This window comes from Aspergillus chevalieri, chromosome 5 (assembly GCF_016861735.1).
Source record: "Aspergillus chevalieri M1 DNA, chromosome 5, nearly complete sequence".
In the NCBI taxonomy this organism is placed as follows: domain Eukaryota; kingdom Fungi; phylum Ascomycota; class Eurotiomycetes; order Eurotiales; family Aspergillaceae; genus Aspergillus; species Aspergillus chevalieri.
Genome location: NC_057366.1, coordinates 3,534,915 through 3,552,441, shown reverse-complemented (window position 1 = coordinate 3,552,441; position 17,527 = coordinate 3,534,915). Strand labels below are relative to the sequence as shown.

General features: G+C 51.4%; 7 protein-coding genes and 2 non-coding genes across 9 annotated transcripts; 7 read left to right on the top strand and 2 right to left on the bottom strand.

Annotated features, from left to right (window-relative positions):
• Positions 1-5: 5 nt before the first annotated feature.
• Positions 6-773, top strand: ACHE_51251A (uncharacterized protein; the record flags this gene model as incomplete). Its single annotated transcript, XM_043281057.1, has 1 exon — positions 6-773. The coding sequence occupies one exon, from the start codon at positions 6-8 to the stop codon at positions 771-773; it is 768 nt and encodes a 255-aa protein (XP_043138575.1).
• A 1,783-nt stretch (positions 774-2,556) lies between these two features.
• ACHE_51250A (aldehyde dehydrogenase family protein) lies at positions 2,557-4,088 on the top strand (the record flags this gene model as incomplete). The annotated part of the gene is made up of 3 exons (XM_043281056.1): positions 2,557-2,568; positions 2,630-3,409; positions 3,459-4,088. 3 exons carry the CDS (start codon positions 2,557-2,559, stop codon positions 4,086-4,088), a joined length of 1,422 nt encoding a protein of 473 aa, XP_043138574.1.
• Positions 4,089-4,364: 276 nt separating this feature from the next.
• ACHE_t50024A lies at positions 4,365-4,435 on the top strand. The gene has a single exon. It is a non-coding gene; the product is annotated as a tRNA-His (tRNA).
• A 440-nt stretch (positions 4,436-4,875) lies between these two features.
• Positions 4,876-6,345, top strand: GIT1 (plasma membrane permease, mediates uptake of glycerophosphoinositol and glycerophosphocholine; the record flags this gene model as incomplete). Its single annotated transcript, XM_043281055.1, has 2 exons — positions 4,876-5,001; positions 5,053-6,345. The coding sequence occupies 2 exons, from the start codon at positions 4,876-4,878 to the stop codon at positions 6,343-6,345; spliced, it is 1,419 nt and encodes a 472-aa protein (XP_043138573.1).
• A 119-nt stretch (positions 6,346-6,464) lies between these two features.
• Positions 6,465-8,267, bottom strand: ACHE_51248S (GMC family oxidoreductase; the record flags this gene model as incomplete). The annotated part of the gene is made up of 3 exons (XM_043281054.1): positions 6,465-7,417; positions 7,465-8,178; positions 8,231-8,267. The coding sequence occupies 3 exons, from the start codon at positions 8,265-8,267 to the stop codon at positions 6,465-6,467; spliced, it is 1,704 nt and encodes a 567-aa protein (XP_043138572.1).
• A 2,165-nt stretch (positions 8,268-10,432) lies between these two features.
• Positions 10,433-11,428, top strand: ACHE_51247A (uncharacterized protein; the record flags this gene model as incomplete). Its single annotated transcript, XM_043281053.1, has 1 exon — positions 10,433-11,428. One exon carries the CDS (start codon positions 10,433-10,435, stop codon positions 11,426-11,428), a length of 996 nt encoding a protein of 331 aa, XP_043138571.1.
• A 493-nt stretch (positions 11,429-11,921) lies between these two features.
• On the bottom strand, positions 11,922-11,993 carry ACHE_t50023S. The gene has a single exon. It is a non-coding gene; the product is annotated as a tRNA-Gln (tRNA).
• Positions 11,994-12,056: 63 nt separating this feature from the next.
• Positions 12,057-12,611, top strand: ACHE_51246A (uncharacterized protein; the record flags this gene model as incomplete). The annotated part of the gene is made up of 1 exon (XM_043281051.1): positions 12,057-12,611. One exon carries the CDS (start codon positions 12,057-12,059, stop codon positions 12,609-12,611), a length of 555 nt encoding a protein of 184 aa, XP_043138570.1.
• A 789-nt stretch (positions 12,612-13,400) lies between these two features.
• On the top strand, positions 13,401-17,467 carry fphA (putative sensor histidine kinase/response regulator; the record flags this gene model as incomplete). The annotated part of the gene is made up of 2 exons (XM_043281050.1): positions 13,401-17,099; positions 17,153-17,467. The coding sequence occupies 2 exons, from the start codon at positions 13,401-13,403 to the stop codon at positions 17,465-17,467; spliced, it is 4,014 nt and encodes a 1,337-aa protein (XP_043138569.1).
• Positions 17,468-17,527: the final 60 nt, after the last annotated feature.

Genomic DNA, 17,527 nt, shown 5'->3' with positions numbered 1-17,527 from the left:
GCCGCATGCTTCTCGGTTCTTCCTCCCAATTCTTTCAGCAGATTGGTGGCTGCAATGCTGTCATCTATTACCTTCCCGTCTTGTTCGAACAGTCCGTCGGCCAGAGTCACCTCATGTCCATGATTCTGGGCGGTGTCAACATGGTTGTCTATGCTATCTTCGCCTGTAGCTCCTGGATCCTGGTGGAGCGCGTCGGTCGTCGCAAGCTGTTCCTTATCGGTTCGATCGGCCAGTGTCTGTCCATGGTGATTATCTTTGCCTGCTTGATTCCAGGAGATCCTGAGCCTGCCAAGGGTGCTGCCTTCGGTCTGTTCGTCTTCATCGCCACTTTCGGAGCGACCTGGCTGCCTCTGCCCTGGTTGTACCCGGCCGAAATCTCCCCTATCAAGACCCGTGCGAAGGCCAATGCTTTGTCTACCTGCACCAACTGGACTTTCAACTTCTTGATCGTCATGGTCACTCCCATCATGGTCCGCGACATCAAGTGGGGCACCTATCTCTTCTTTGCTGTTCTCAACGGCCTGTTCGTTCCAGTCATCTGGTTCTTCTACCCGGAGACGGCTGGTCGCTCTTTGGAAGAGATTGACCTCGTCTTTGCCAAGGGATTCGTCGAGAAGTTGTCCTACGTCCGTGCTGCCGAGCAGCTCCCCAGGCTCTCAGACGAGGATATCGAACGCGTCGCTGCTCAGTATGGTCTTGGTGTGGACGTGGAGGCTCCTGGCAGGGACACTTCTGAGTCTGCCTCGCAGGAGCAGGTTGAGAAGACTGGCTAAGCCTCGCACCACTCTGCCACGATGTGGTGGCCATGCTTTCTTTTTATTACTTGTTACCATTTCATATGTAATGTTGAATACCCATGAGTTACAGGGGAAAGACTGAATTTGTTGATGATCTCTAGTCATGTCACTCACAGATACTGCAAGGTTGCGGCGCGATAGATCTTAGTTCATAGATTGGACGGATGTGTTACAGGCATTATTCTTTGTCATTTAAATTCTTGCTTATTGCTTCAACGCAGTCAGTAGAGGATCCTTCAATCATAAATCTTCATTCGATGTGCGTACTTACAGCTTCTAGCGTGATGTCCGCGAGCAAATCAGAAATCCTTGGAGATAGTATTCTTAGCAAGTTATACGTATTCGAAAGACTCCATCGCGTATTCTGGAAAATTAATAGAGAACCGATCAGCGACATCATGTGATCTGACATCTCTGTCTCGACCTGCAGCAGCTTGACCAACACCCTCATCTACCGACGATCAAGCTTCAACTTCACCCACGAATGAGGAGCAGTCGCCATCTCGCTTCTTATATAACGCTGCATACCCTGATCCACCGCTGTTCTATTGGCTAAGCCAAGCGATTGACGATGTGGATCTTAACGATTCGACGATATGCTCGATCTTCCCGTCCCGGTTCCTGCGACCCAATCCCAACCGACCCCAGCCATTTCTGGACGGACGCGACAATCACGCTACGCATACCGTCGTTGGACGCAAGGTTATCAGCTGGATGAAGCCGGGCTGTCATGGTCAAGGTTGAATCTGGTAGAATGAATCACTAGCAGGCATAAACCTGCATCAGTCAGCCACTGGAAGTCCGAGCTGGGGAGACGCTCTTCAGTCTAACCGATTCCATGGCTGTCGTGTATGTGTACCATGGACAGCTCCGGTTTTCTTGCGTCCGGGCACTAACACAATCCATTTGCTGTCTCGAGGAACGGTACGAAAACACCTTCGCTGCTGCGACCACCGCGATCGACTCCACGGCTTTTCAGGGTTCGTTGCACGATTTATGCCCGCGTGTTACTGCCAGATATGCTTATCTTGTTTGCTGCATGAATATCTTATTTGAACGACAAACACAGATAGGGCAACCGCTTGCACGCTCCGCGCTCTGATCACATGTCAAGTCAACGCTTCCGCAGCATTATCGGAATTCGTCAAGAATGCATCTTCTCCGGGCGCAATCGATTATCTGAACCAGGAGTAGAGGAACAATAGGAAGAGGTGCACTGTTCAGCTCTGGTGCCGTTCACACCGCGAGGGAAAAAAAAGAAAAAAAACTGCGCAGCTTGATTAATTTATCTGGCCAGGTCATTCTGGATGCTCCATACAATCGGACCAGTTACGATGGATTAATTATTGACCACGTATCAGCGTGCATCGGATGCGCTGTCGGATACGCAGGCACAGATAAGCAACTCGAATAAGCCGAGTCGACCTCCCGGAAGTCCCATGACTCTCTCGTATGACGACCTTGGCCTTTTATTCAAAATCCAAGTCCTCCGTTGATCCTCGAATGCAGCCATTGAAACACTGTCGGGGCATTCGCGAGATGCCGAAGCTGGATCCCGATATGGGGGAATTTCCACCTCCCGATCTGCGGAATGCGGGGTCTCCATAGTCAGGCTCTGCGGGGTCTGCTCGATAGTCAACTCTTGTCCGGTGATGTGTTACAAGGGCTGAATGTGGGTGGGCTGAAAGAAGAATATAAATACTGCGTCTGTAGGTGAACAATTTGTCGATAATTATTCTTCAATCCTCAAACCGTCATTATGGACACTACCGTATGCAATTGCCCCTCATCCACACTGAGACTAATTTATTTACTGACTACCATGCCTATAGACCTTCCGCAATGTCATTAACAATGAGTTGACCACGACAGCTGAAATCCGCCACGGGATCAACCCTGCGACCGCTCAGCCCAATCCCCCTGTGCCGGTCGCAACCCGCGAGGACCTGGACCGTGCTGTCGACGCCGCCCAGCAGGCCTTTAAGAAATGGTCCAAGACTACATTCGAGCAGCGCCGTGCTGCTCTCCATGCCTACGCGGACGCCATTGAGGAGAACAAGGATGCCTTGGCCGCTATTCTGACCATGGAGCAGGGCAAGCCTCTCACCCAGTCGAGCATGGAGATTGGCTTTGGCATCCAGTGGGTGCGGGAGATCCCCAACCTTAAGATCCCCGAGAACGTCATCGAGGATACCGAAGAGCGACGAGTTGTCCAGCGACACACCCCCATCGGCGTGGCCTGTGCTATTGTGCCATGGAACTTCCCCGTACTGCTGGCATTGGGCAAGATCGCGCCCGCTGTGTACACCGGAAACACTGTTATTGTCAAGCCTTCGCCTTTCACTCCTTACTGTGACTTGAAACTGGCAGAGCTGGCCACCAAGTTTTTCCCTGCTGGTGTTGTGCAGGCTCTGAGTGGTGATGACTCCCTTGGGCCGTGGTGTACTGAGCACCCCGGTATTGGCAAGATCAGCTTCACTGGATCGTCTCAGACAGGACAGCGGGTGATGGCTAGCTGCGCAAAGACCATCAAGCGAGTGACCCTGGAGCTGGGGGGCAATGACCCGTGTATCATTTGCGATGATGTCGACCTGGACGCTGTGGTGCCAAAGGTACCTCCCTTCCCCATCTCGTTCAATGAGCACATGTTAACCTTTGTAGATCGGCATCTTCTCCTTCCTCTGCACCAGCCAGATCTGCATGATGATCAAGCGCCTCTATGTCCACGAACGCATTTACGACGAATTCCGTACCAAGCTCGCCGATTTCGTCAAGTCCCTTCCTGTGGGCGACGGCACCAAGCCCGAGACCTTCTTCGGGCCCGTCCAGAACGCCATGCAATTTGAAAAGGTCAAGGACCTCTTCGCCGATACCATCAAATCAGGCTACAAGACCGCTCTGGGTGGTGATATTCCCTCTGCCTCTCCAGGCTACTTTGTCCAGCCGACGATTGTCGACAACCCGCCTGAGGACTCGCGGATCGTGCAGGAGGAACCATTCGGTCCTATTCTGCCCATGATGAAGTGGTCGGATGAGGACGACGTGATTGCGCGCGCGAACGGCACAGACTCGGCTCTTGGTGCGTCCGTCTGGACCAAGGATATGGACCGGGCCACTCGTATGGCGGACCAGTTGGTTGCGGGAAGTGTGTGGGTGAACTCGCACTTTGACATCTCGCCCAATGCGCCGTTTGGCGGACACAAAGGAAGTGGACTTGGGACGGAATGGGGTATTAATGGGCTCCTGGGGTACTGTAACTCACAGACCTTGTGGTTGAAAAAGAGTCCTTAATCTTTTACGCGATGTTGCTATGACTCATGTATATAGCTGTTGGTTGGCATTGAATATATATACCACGATAGCGGAATTAATATTTCCTCGAAACTCTTGCCACACGACATGTGTAGTATCGCATCCATAACCCAAAGATAACTGAAATCAAACAATGTCAGGTAATACCTGAAAAGGGTCAATACAAGTCATAAATAAGACGATAGACCTATTTCCAGAAAATACCTAAATTAAGATTGCTAGTGAGATTATAAAAGGAAAAAGTCATAACAACAAGGTGCTGTGGTCTAGTGGTATGACGTCGCGTTGTGGCCGCGCCAGCCCCGGTTCGATTCCGGGCAGCGCCAATCATTTTTTTAATCTAAAATTTTTGTCACTTATTTCTGCACTATCATGGTTGAAAAATGCAGCCTTGTATTCCATAAAATCAGCTAAACATACCTGGACCGTGCTTGGCCCCGTCCGTGTATGAAACAAGCTTCCCCACGCTAACCACACCCGGCAACCGGCAGAAACCGTAGTCGACGCAGGATGTGATTGTGACCAACAACCAAAACAGACGGACTCTTCCTCCTGCAGCGAGATAGATTTTTCAGCCAATTGATTGATATGATTGATAGCAGGGACTGCAGGTCCACGTACGCCCATTATTAATGGCGAATGGCCTTATCTGTGACTGTTTTCTCCGCGGACCGGACCTCCACTTTTGGATTGACTCTCGGGCTGGGATATAAAGATTAGAGATGGCCATGGTTTGAACCGATTTTGCACAGGATAGACAGTCGAGATGACGGAGCAAGAGCGTCGCGGAGATGACCAGAAAAACGCGGTCGTCGTTGGCACTGATGTCGAGAATTCTCCCACGCGCTACCAGCCGACGAGATGGCAGAGCAATATCACCATCGCGAGCTGTGTACGTTCCCACATACCTCCCCAATAAATGGCAGAGAGCTAACGATGACAGTACATCGCCAACTTCAGCGATGGTTATCAAAACGGCCTCGCCAATCCCACCAATGTCATCTTCAAGCATCTGCTCGGCACCGACTTCACCTCCGAGATGAAGACGCGGATTAGCAACTCGCTGCTCATCGGCGCGATAATTGGTATTATTGTTTTGGGATATGCATCGGATATGTTCTCGCGACGGGCTGGACTGCTATTCACATCGTCGCTTGTGGCCATTGGCACACTGATGGCAACCGTCGCAATGTCAGTACACCCAACGATGAACATGCTGTGGTATTTCGTCGTCGTGCGCGGTATCGCAGGTTTCGGCGTTGGGGGTGAATATCCCCCCAGCGCAGCAGCAGGAATCGAAGAAACAGACGAATTTATGCGCCGATATCGTGGGCCCATGTTCGTCTCGTTCACCACGCTCATGGCCACCCTCGCCAGCCCCATCCTCATGATCATCTACCTAATCACGCTAGTCGCAAGCAACAACAACCTCACCATCGCTTTCCACGCCATCTACTCCATCGCCACCATCCTCCCAGTGATCATCATTGCCATGCGCGTTTTCATGGCCGACTCGACGCTCTTTCACTACTCGAATTTCAAACGCCAGCGCAAATCCCCGCGTCTGATTCTCCTCCTCCTGCGGAGGTACTGGTGGCGCATCACAACCACCTCGCTGGCTTTCTTCCTCTACGACTTCATCAACTTCCCCAACAGCATCATGTCGAGCACCATCATCTCCTCCCTGGTCAAGGATAACAACGTCCGCACAACAGCTATCTGGCAGGTGATTCTCGCCGTCCTCCCAGTGCCCGGCGTGCTGGTGGGCGCCTGGCTAACGAACCTCATCGGCCGGCGCTGGACCGGTATCGCCGGGTTCGCCGGGTACGTCGTCCTGGGATTCGTTATCGGAGGTACATACACCAAACTATCGCAACACATCGCCGCATTCGTCGTCTTGTATGGGTTACTGCAGGCATTTGGTCACATGGGCCCCGGGGCAACAATCGGCCTCATATGCTCCGAGTCCTTCCCTACAGCCATGCGAGGCATGGGCTATGGCATTGCAGAGGCATTCGGGCGTGCCGGGGCCGCGGTTGGAACACAGTGTTTCACACCATTGCAGGACTGGGCGGGCGATAGCGCGACATTTTATCTTGCTGGTGCGGTGGCTGTTGTTGGAATGTGTGTCTATTGGCTCTTGCCGGAGAGTGGGGGGTTGGATTTGGAGGAGGAGGATAAGGTGTTGAGGTTTTGGTTGGAGGAGAGGGGTTTTACGGTTGATGGCGGGAGCTAGATAGGTTTTGATAAAGGGAGGTGTAAATAAACATGGGTTAGGCTATGCCTAGAACTAGCCCGATTGGTCGGAAGACTCAACTGGGATATCCTATAAATAAATATTGTATTATCATCAATCTAGTTATCTAATTTATACTCCTCCTTCAACACCTCCGCACAAGTAGTTCCCGTGACGTACGCCGTCGCTTGCGTATGATTACTGGTTATCACCGGCACCACACTCATATCCGCAACCCGCAGCTTCTCAATCCCAAACACCCGGAACCGACTATCCACCGCCGCTTCCTTACCCGCGTCATCCTGTCTCCCCATCTTGACGGTGCCAGTCATGTGCCAGATGGAAAAGAGGTTGGCTTTCCAGTACTCGAGGATATCCTCGTCCGAATCCGACGCAGGAGCCATAAGCGTCGAGACGGTGTCTCTCTGGAAGGCTGGATGGTTGCAGATGTCAAGCAGGTGTCGGGAGACCGCGATACAAGCGGCGCGGTCGTAGGTGTGCGATAGGAACTTGGGATCGAAGAGCAGTGGCTCGTCGGGGTTGGACGATTGCAGCCGGACTTCGCCGCGGGATTGCGGGTTCATTAGGTACCCCGACACGCAGGTGTAGCTGTAGTCCTTCACTGCTTCGGGCATGAACATGTGTAGCGGGGAGTTGGGGATGATCTCATAGTGAGGGATGGTAGGACGCTGGAGAAACTCCTGGACAGAAGTGGGGAGGGCTTTGAACTCTGGCATGGTTGGGACGATGTCAGATTTGAACCAGCCGATTCCTAACTGACACGAGTGGCGTGCCCATGGGCCTCTGCCACTGTTCTCCCATTCTTCCATGGCGTGTTCCATGGCAATTGGGTCTTTGAAGAAGATGTTGCGGTCATTGGTGTTGGGATTGCGTTGAAAGGTTAGCGACGTGCTGAAGTGGTCTTGTAGTCCCTGGCCAACGGCAGGGAGGTCTTGTATGACTGGGATTTGGAACTTTTGAAGTTGTTCAGCTGGTCCGATGCCCGAGTGCATCAAGATTTTTGGGGTGTCCAGCGTGCCAGTGGAGAGAATGACCTCCTTTGATGCCATGACTAGAGACGTTAGCTTCACCCATGTCAATTACAGAGTCGGACATTACATTTTTTCCCCAGAGACTCCACGCCAACTGTTTTCTTGCCCTCCAGCAGCACCCTTTGCACCGGAGCGTCAGTGATAACTGTCAAGTTATCAGGCGCGTTCCCCAGCAGATCTGCTGCCGTCACCCTCACTCCCTTATGAGCAGTGTTAACAGCCAGTGTCAACCCAATCGGATTTCCAGAATTATGATCCGAACTTTGAGGCAACCCAGCCTTAATGAAGGCATCAATTATCAATGGCAAATCCTGCTCCCACTCCGGCGCATATCCCACATGCAAAGGGCCACTACTCCCATGATCTTCTGGCCGTGGTGATGCATATTTCGCATGGGCAGGATCAACGATAGTCCCGTTGAATGTCTCTAGATTCCTGAACCGCGCGTGGATACGATCCCATTTGAAAATATCATCACCCACTACATCTGCCCAATGGTCATAATCATCACGAGCGCCAAAGGCGTAAACGCAAAAATTGATAACAGTACTTCCACCCAGAGCCTTGCCGCGGGAGTAGTCAATTTCACGGCCGTTGCAGTGTTCTTGAGGAACTGTTTTATAGCCCCAGTTGAGGGATGCGTTGCGGTAGGTGCTCCACCGCTGACCGTCGACTCTCAGGTGTTTCTCGTCACGCCGGGATCCAGCTTCAATTAGGAGGACTTTGGAACGTTTGGGGGAGCGAGATAGGGAAGAAGCGATGCTACAGCCGGCAGGGCCGCCTGTCAATGTTAGTATTCTATAGAGGGAATAGGGCGAAATTGGAAGACTAACCTCCGACGACGATGAAATCCCACGTTTCTGATGCCATAACTTCTCTAGTGTAAATCCAGATGTCAAATTGTCATGTTTATACAGACAGAAATGGGCAGTTAGGAAGATTCCAGGAGACACAATTTACGAGATGTACGAGTGAATTTGTGTGGTCATGTCTTTAAGATCCAATTCTGGGGCAGAGGACATGACGTGAGTATTCCGTATGTATGAGGATGGTAGTGTGTCAATACAGTACAGAGAAAGCAGCATCCTTGAAAATCAATCAGTGGTATCTGCGTCTGGATTGAAAAGGAGGGGTGGGCAGTGGGATGGTTGATTGAAAGGGAGAATCACAGGAAGTTCTCTCTTGCTATACAAAAGTCGAAGGTGGTCGGTTGGCCGCTAATACCACGTATCTATAGCTAGATGTTATATAGTTAATATACATATACAAGTATAAATGACAAAAAGCGATTAAAGCAGAAATAAGTCAATTGAGTCTACAAGATAAGCGTTGACACCTCTGTTTATGCCTGATTATCCAGGCATAAAGACAATCGCCTGGGTTTACCAAATTGGGCCATCCCCGCAATTGACAGCTCGAAGCGGATGTCAGGCACGTGGGAATTGATTTGGCTTTTCGTGTGAATTACCACTTTTGGATATACAGCCACCGACTGGTACACTAATGTCAAAGACAGAACCCATAAATCCAGGCAATATTAACGAGAAACTCAACTCTAACTCAATACAAAAGTACACAGATAAATACTGTCGGAAGTCCACCGAGCGAGTCCAGCCCCTGCAGGGACCATACTTGCATAGTTCAGGAATGTATAGATCGAATATTAATTGTCCTTGCCAATCTCCTGCCAATGCCAACGTGCGCTAATAGATTACGTTGCCTCTTGGGGTCAGCGCGGATCCATGGAGACCACTGGCGCCGCTCCCCGTGGGGAGCTGAGGACCAGCATGTGTATTTCTCCATAATTGATTGACACGCCAGTATGCCTCGTAGAGACGATGCGCCAGCGATCATTGGTTTTAGTCCTGTTGAGTGGCAATAATAGGACTAACAAAGTGTTTCAAATGCTGTCTGGGTCACTCTTTGTTACCCCTTATTGTTGCATAGTTCTGCTTTTGAAGCATGAGCCAAGCGAGCATCCTTTCGTCCAGATTCAAGGTTTACACTATCCGCGGTTGCACTAGCGACTGACAAAGGCGATCGGCATGCGCAGATTCTTCATGTTGTCGATGCATACATGTACATAGCAATAGTTGCAGTATATAGAGTAGACTCACTCATTGATTCAGATATTGATGTTCTACTGTATAGTGGTGTACACTGAGTATTATGCTCAATGCTAAGTATAGCAAATAGCCACCACCGCCACACACACCGCCAACCCGGATTATCGGGATCTTGGCACGTTACGCTAGCCAGATACAGTTAGGTCAAAGGACAATTCAGCCAATCAGAAACCAAAACTAGATGTACCCCAGTCACGCCAAGGTCAGCGCTCGCCCGAGAAAGCAAAAACACTAGCCCCAAAACGGACTAGCACTTCCCCATGAAGAAAACACGCGGCGAACCCCGGACAAGACAGGCAGAATTAATCACCTGCGTCAATTTTTCCACCTCTTTTTTATACCGCTAATTCTCCTCTTGTCGTCCCTTGTCTTTCACCTACTTCTTTTTTTTTTTTTGGTCCTCTTGTTTGCTTCTTTGAGAGGGGAGGGTGATAAGACAGTCACATACCTTGAAGAGAGGAGGGGATTTGGGTTTCGGTATTCGCCCCTTTCCTCATCGCCCTATTTGCCGAGTTCAGAGCCGCCCTCGACCAATTCCGTCACCACCGCAACCACTCCGTCACCACTCCTCCCGTCGATATCGAATCCGCATCTGCCTTCTCAACGCGATCTTCTCGTGGATTCCCGTACTGTGACCGCTTCAACAAGCTGGTCGACAAACGGCAGTGATACCGCCACTCGCCGCTGTCGCATCCAACCATGAGATTGAGCACATCGCCCTCCGTCGAGCAGTATACTTGTGTCCGTCGATAATGTTCCAGTTCGATCGTGGTTCATTCGAGTTCGTGAAATTGTAAATTATGGCGTGGATCCTCGACCGGGATAAAGCTTGCTTGGATTATATACCCCGTTTTGTACAGACACTACTTCGCCCTTTTTCTTGACCTAAGGCCTCTCCCCCCGTCCACCATGGCCATAGCCGAATCGCTTTCTTACCCTCCCGAGGGTCTCCTCCATGGATACCAAGGGGATAATGTGGCCATCAAAGCTTGTCTGATTGTGTTCAGTGCCATTGCCTGGTACAACGCAGTCGAACTTATCATCCTGATCTTTCTCACATTCAATCGCTACAGCGGTCTCTACTTCTGGTCCATGTTCTTGTCTACCACTATCGGTGTCATTTTTCATGCAATCGGTTTCTTGTTTGAATTCTTCACCATCGGTCCTATTGGACTAGCGGTGACACTCGCCACCATTGGATGGTACTTTATGGTTCCAGGCCAGTCCTTTGTTCTCTATTCTCGCCTACATTTGGTCGAACAAAGTCCCGTTGTGTTGCGGCGCGTATTTTACCTCATCGTCTTCAGCGCCATCGTGATTCTCATTCCAACCACGGTCCTCACCTACTGCACCGTCTATGTCCGCAACCCAGCCTCTATCAAGGGCTACAATGTCATGGAACGCCTCGAACTCACGTGGTTCTGTGCGCAGGAAATTTTGATTGCCAGCATCTACATTTTCCAGACCATCAACATACTACGCCTGCGGCCGGAGAAGGAGCTTCATCGGAGCAAATTGATGTACGAGTTGATCGCTATCAATCTGGTGATGATCTTCTTGGATATTGCGCTTCTTGTGTTGGAATACGTCGGTCTCTACACCCTGCAGACAACCTTGAAGGCTGCCGTGTACAGCGTCAAACTCAAGTTGGAATTCGGCGTGCTGGGCAAGCTGGTCTCGCTCGTGCATACCCACCGTTCCGATCTCACATCCTCCGAATACGACGAGTTCCCGAATTTCGTTGACCCAGCTCAGTTGACCGGTGATGTCACCCATGCAGCTCCGGTGCAGGACGAGAGACGGCAATCGCGGCCAGCGTGGGGACGTGTGTCCGTGGACAGTGTTCCAGCTTCAGAACGTCGGGGCCGTCCGTCATTTTCGCTTGAGACCGCTCGACCACCGTGATCGCAAATATTTTACATACCGATTGTCATCTTACCGAACCGCCTCTAGGCGTGCACATATTTGCATACATATCTGCACAGTGCTACCGGCCACACGAGATTTCGTACTCGTGAGGCAATGAATCCCGCCCGCCAAGTACATACATACCTCTCCAGCCGGATATCGGTGAGTTACGGAGTGCGGAGTACATAGGGCATCCGTGACTCTATATTGACGTCAGCGGTATGGAGCAGAGTACATACGACCGAAACATTGCATGGCAGGGACATCCTGTATTGTATCATAGCCAGGAATTATGTGATCTATGCGACATGTATCAACCATGTTAAGCGACTTACTCTACGAAAAGCAAATATCCAACCTCTTTCCCAGTGTACCTTTTCACTCTGACCTAGCCAAAAATCGTAGAATCCTTTTCGCACTACAATTTCCATACCGGGCCTGAACATCAAACTAAAAGAAAAATGACAACGAAAGTAAAAAAACAATTAAGAGGTCCTGCCCGGGATCGAACCGGGATTAGCGGAATCAGAATCCGCTGTGATGACCATTACACTACAGAACCACGTGATATCTATTCTTGACACTTTAGAAATATACAAGGAATTTTTGCCCTGTAAAACCAGCAATGGCAGTTACCATACACCGCGGGCCGTATATAACAATCCCCGCGAACACCTCCCCTGGCCTCCAATTCCTCAAATCCTTCCTCCCCGCCCTAGACTGCCTAGACCCAATCAGCCAACCCGTCGCCCCGTTCCTACACCCCGATGCCCTCGTCTACGTGGGCAGCAACCCGCCCAGCAGAGGTCGCCAGGTAGTCCCGCTCCTCGAAGTGCGCAGCAAACACCTCTCCGCGTTCCACCATGACATGGAGATCGCCTGGGACATCGTTCCGGAGGGATCTGACGGGCGCACACGAACGGTGATGTTCCAAGCGACCAGTGTGACGGTGTTCCGGAACGATCCGGATCAGTTTGCAGTGCGGGTGGAGGAGTTTAATGTTCTGGAGTTGAAGGAGAGATCAAAGGAGTTAGGGCCGGGGCAGGAACGGGAAGGTCAGTTGGAATTGGACTTTCAGGTCGTGGAGATGCGGACCTATCTTGATGCTCGGCCGGTGCAGGATCGAGCGGCGAACTTGCATCGGGAGACTGCATTTGGGGGGGGGAAGCCCGTCGATTGATCCAGGCGATCGGGTTATGAGCATCGACCGATCACTTGTATACTCTTGAGCAGAGTGTTAATATGCACCTAGTAGGGTGTCTTTAATTATGTATCCGGGCTAGTCCCGTGACATCATTGATATCGAATGCAGCCTCACTTTGATTTGACCTCATCTTTTCCACTGTATACAACATTTTGGACATCCTACTACTACTATTACTACTTGCACTGTTTGGATATCTCTTCCCATGTAGTTCCTATACACACCCTATTGGCTACTCCTTCCACGCTCTTATACAGCCCCTGATTGGACGGTTCCTACTTCCCTCCAATGCCTGCCCAGTTATGGCTTTTTTCAACCTCTTTTCCACCTCCCTCTCGGTCTTTTCCTGCCCCAGCCAGAAGACTCTCGACAAAGAATTCTCTGCAATCTCGCGGTCTTCTCTACCAGCCACTCATAGTTCGGCTTGCTGACTTGGACCCGAGTGCGTCTTTGCCCCGCGTTGGTCCCATCCCACTTTGGTAAGCTGCTCTTTTTCCTTGTGCTACCAGAGTGCTCGCAATTTGCGCATTCCTTCATTCCTCTTCGGATTCCAATAGATTAGCTCTTTCCTCTTTGTCTAAGCCATTTTCAGCTCATCCTCAGTCTAGACCTAGCTCTCGATCCTCTTCCGAAGTGTCGCGCCCGATCCGAACCGTCATTGCTCTAAGAACGCTCCACATGTTGGCATAGTCTACCCTTACTTCTTAATCAACTTTTTTTTTTTTTTTTGCTCTCCGTCGAGACTCGCCGTTCAATACCTCACGAATGACGTCTCCGGAGAAAGCTGGTGTTAACGAGGCACCGCCAGATCAAAGCCCAAATCGTCTCACACCCCCCACCCAACCAACACTCCAGCGCGAAAACAGCTTCGATGGCACAGATATCGTCTATCCTATACGCTCTGTCGTCTCGGTTGATCCAACTTCACAGAATTCTGAGCCAGTCCCATCTCATCCGGCCTCGCCTATCAGGGATGGCGTTCGTCGGTACTCTATAATCGATGCGAACACTTGGGACCAGATGCAGTCTCGAGCCAGGACGGATTCTGTGAACGATCCCCCCAAGCCGATCAATGCGACAGAAAACCCCGACCTTGACGAACCGGAATACCAACGTCGCAGTTCCGAGGCGACTGAAGAGAGTCTCCCGGTTATCAATCCGGAACATCCACAAAATCCAGAAATCCTCGAAGGAACCAGTCTTGTTACCTCACGATTCGAGCATGTGATTACAGAGCGCGGCCATGCTGTCGCCACGGGACCGGGTGCCCCATTCCAGCCTTGCGAGGACGAACCGATCCATATCCCTGGTGCAGTACAGAGCTTTGGTGTGTTAGTGGTTATCCGTGAGGAAGCGGGCGACCAGTACCTCGTCCGCATCGCTAGCGAGAATTCCAAGGATCTTCTTGGGTATTCCCCGAACGAGTTATTCGCCCTTCAAAATTTCTGTGATATCCTCAGAGACGACCAAGCTGATGACCTTTTGGACCACATTGATTTTATTCGCGACGATTCGTTCGACCCCAGTGTGGACGGCCCCGAAGTATTCCTCTTGTCCATCAAACAGCCCTCGCGACGCTCTCGCAAGTTCTGGTGTGCCATCCATCGCTGTCCAGCCGATCCCAGTCTGATAATTTGTGAATTTGAATTGGAGGATGACCAGATCAATCCACTGAATGTTTCTGGTCGCGGATCGCCAGCATCGCCCAGCGCGACTCTGGGGTTGGCACCGACCCCAGAGCAGCTAGCAGCTAGCACCAGCAGCATGAGCCAGCCCTTGCGCACACTGCGCAATGCTCGTCGGCGGAGGGGAGAGGCGGCCGCCATGGAAGTGTTCAGCATCCTCACCCAGATCCAAGATCAGCTGGCCCGCACAGAGACGCTTGAGTCTTTACTGAACACAGCGACCGGACTGGTGAAAGAGTTGACCGGCTTCCATCGGGTTCTGATTTATCAATTTGATCTGAATTGGAACGGCACCGTCGTGGCCGAACTGGTTGACCCCAGAGCTTCCGTCGATCTATATAAAGGTCTCCATTTCCCCGCCATGGACATTCCCAGACAGGCTCGTGATCTGTACCGGGTTAACAAGGTTCGACTACTATATGACCGTGATCAGACAACGTCGCGACTCGTCTGTCGGACAGCCAAAGATCTGGAGACACCGCTGGACATGACCCATGCCTATCTGCGTGCGATGTCTCCAATTCACATAAAGTATCTGGCAAATATGGAAATCCGCGCATCTATGTCAATCAGTATCAACGGGTTCAATGAGCTTTGGGGTTTGATATCGTGCCACTCGTATGGAAAGTCTGGCATGAGAGTGTCATTCCCCATCAGAAAGATGTGCCGGTTGGTTGGAGATACCGTCTCGCGAAACATCGAGCGTCTGTCCTATTCGACTCGGCTTCAGGCACGTAAATTAATCAATACCGCCCCAACCGATGCAAACCCTTCCGGATACATCATCGCCTCGTCGGACGATCTACTCAAATTATTCGGTGCTGACTACGGTGCTCTGTGTATTCGAGACGAGACGAAACTATTGGGCAAACTCACTCACTCTCAGGAGATCCTGGCCTTGTTGGAGTATCTGAAGTTGCGCCAGATCAACTCCGTCCTTGCCTCGCATCATGTCACCAAAGACTTCCCTGACTTGCGCTATCCTCCAGGGTTCAAGCATATTTCAGGTTTGCTTTATGTACCTCTATCTACAAGCGGAACGGACTTCATGGTCTTTTTCCGTCGCCGCCGCTTGACAGAAATCAAATGGGCGGGTAATCCATACGACAAGAAAGTCGTGGATGGGTACCTACAGCCACGAAAGAGTTTCCAGACCTGGTGCGAAACTATTCTCGATCAATCCCGGGAATGGACCGAGACCGATGTGGAAACAGCGGCGGTGCTGTGTTTGGTGTACGGAAAGTTCATCAAAGTGTGGCGACAGAAGGAAGCGGCCATGGAGAACTCGCAGCTCACGCAGCTCCTGTTGGCCAATTCGGCCCACGAAGTTCGGACCCCTTTGAATGCTATTATTAACTACCTCGAAATTGCAATGGAAGGTTCATTGGACACCGAGACCCGAGACAACCTGACCAAGTCTTACTCTGCTTCCAAATCGCTGATCTACGTCATCAACGACTTGCTCGATCTGACCAACATCGAGAAGGGGCAGAATCTTATCAAGGATGAGTCTTTCGACCTGCCTCAGACGATCAAACAGGCCGCAGAGATGTTCGAAGGTGAAGCCAAACGCAAGGGAATCTCTTTCAATGTCCACTCTCACCCCGGACTCCCGACTGCAGTCGTAGGAGATCAGCGGCGCATTCGTCAAGTGATCTCTAATCTCATTTCGAATGCCATGCAGCATACCTCGACCGGGGGCATTACTGTCGAGGTCTGGCGCGCGCCATCCCAGCCCGACAATAGCGATGTGATGATTGAAATGGTGGTCGTGGACACCGGTTCGGGGATGTCTCAAGACACCCTCGAGGCATTATTCCAGCAGCTCGAGCAGGTGGGGTCAATGGATGACGAAGAAGGCCAAGATCACCTCCCTTCCCTGGAAGGGCAAGAGAAACGGGTGCTTGGCTTGGGACTCGCGTTGGTGGCTCGGATCGTCCGCAACCTACAAGGACAGCTGGGCGTGCGGTCCAAAGAGGGCAAAGGCAGTCGTTTCAAGATCTCGTTGCAGTTCCCTGTTCCAGAGGGTACAACTTCGACAGCTGATAGCGATCCTCGTCCTCCCAGTCGGATGGCGGAGACGACGGCTCCGTTCCAGCACCAGCAAGAGATCATGCTGGTGGATAGGAACCGCTCACTGGATCGCTCACGCCGTCAAAGCGCCGAGAGCAACCGCAGCGGACAGAGCGGTAGCAGCGCGCAGAGTAACCGGAGTGAAGCCGATCGCCTGATCAGCGCCATGCAAGAGCCGCTGTTGGTCCGTAGCGCCAGCGAGGGCGGCGCTACACGAACTCAGCAGCTGGATGCGAATGATCCCTTGATTCCTAAACCGCGAAAGACTACTAGCAGCTCTGTCGCGGCAACACCCACCACGGAGTTTGCTCCTGGTCCTGATATTCGCACGACCGTCCCCCCTGTTTCGAACATGCCGCCGGGCCAGACAACTGTGAAGGATTTTGGAGTGCCATTGGGTGCTATTCGAGTACCTGAACAGGATGTTGAGAGGCCGCCATCACCTCCTAAGCTGGTGGATGGGGAGCCTGCGCCGGCACTAGGTTCGCCTGAGAAGGTACCCGACAAAGCCCCGCAACAAAAGGCTGCTGTTGCGGACAGATTCAACGTGCTGGTGGCAGAGGATGATCCCATCAACAGCAAGATTATCCAAAAGCGGTTGGAGAAACTGGGTCATAAGGTGCATCTGACTCCCAATGGGGAGGCATGTGCTGGTGCATATCGTGCGGATTGTAAGAACTTCGACATCGTTCTTATGGACATTCAGGTATGCTTTGCCCCGTCACAGCTCACTACCTAGAGCGAGGCTAACGGGAACAGATGCCCATCGTTGACGGTATGCAATCGACACGACTAATCCGCGAGTTCGAAAAAGAGACTGCCCTAGACTCGTTATCCGAAATCGCAAAACTAAACGGCCAGGTGCCTATCTTTGCAGTTTCTGCATCTTTACTCGAGAAAGACGCGCCAACATATATCGAAACCGGTTTCGACGGTTGGATCATGAAACCTATCGATTTCAATCGATTGAATATCTTCTTGCAGGGCCTTCAGGATGATGAAACCCGGAATAGTACTACTTATCACCAAGGCGAATGGGAGAAGGGGGGTTGGTTTGCCCCTAGGAAGGCGTAGTTTTCTTCCTTTCTTTCTTTCTGGTGTTGCATTTTGCATTTCTGGCATTTCTGGGTTTGG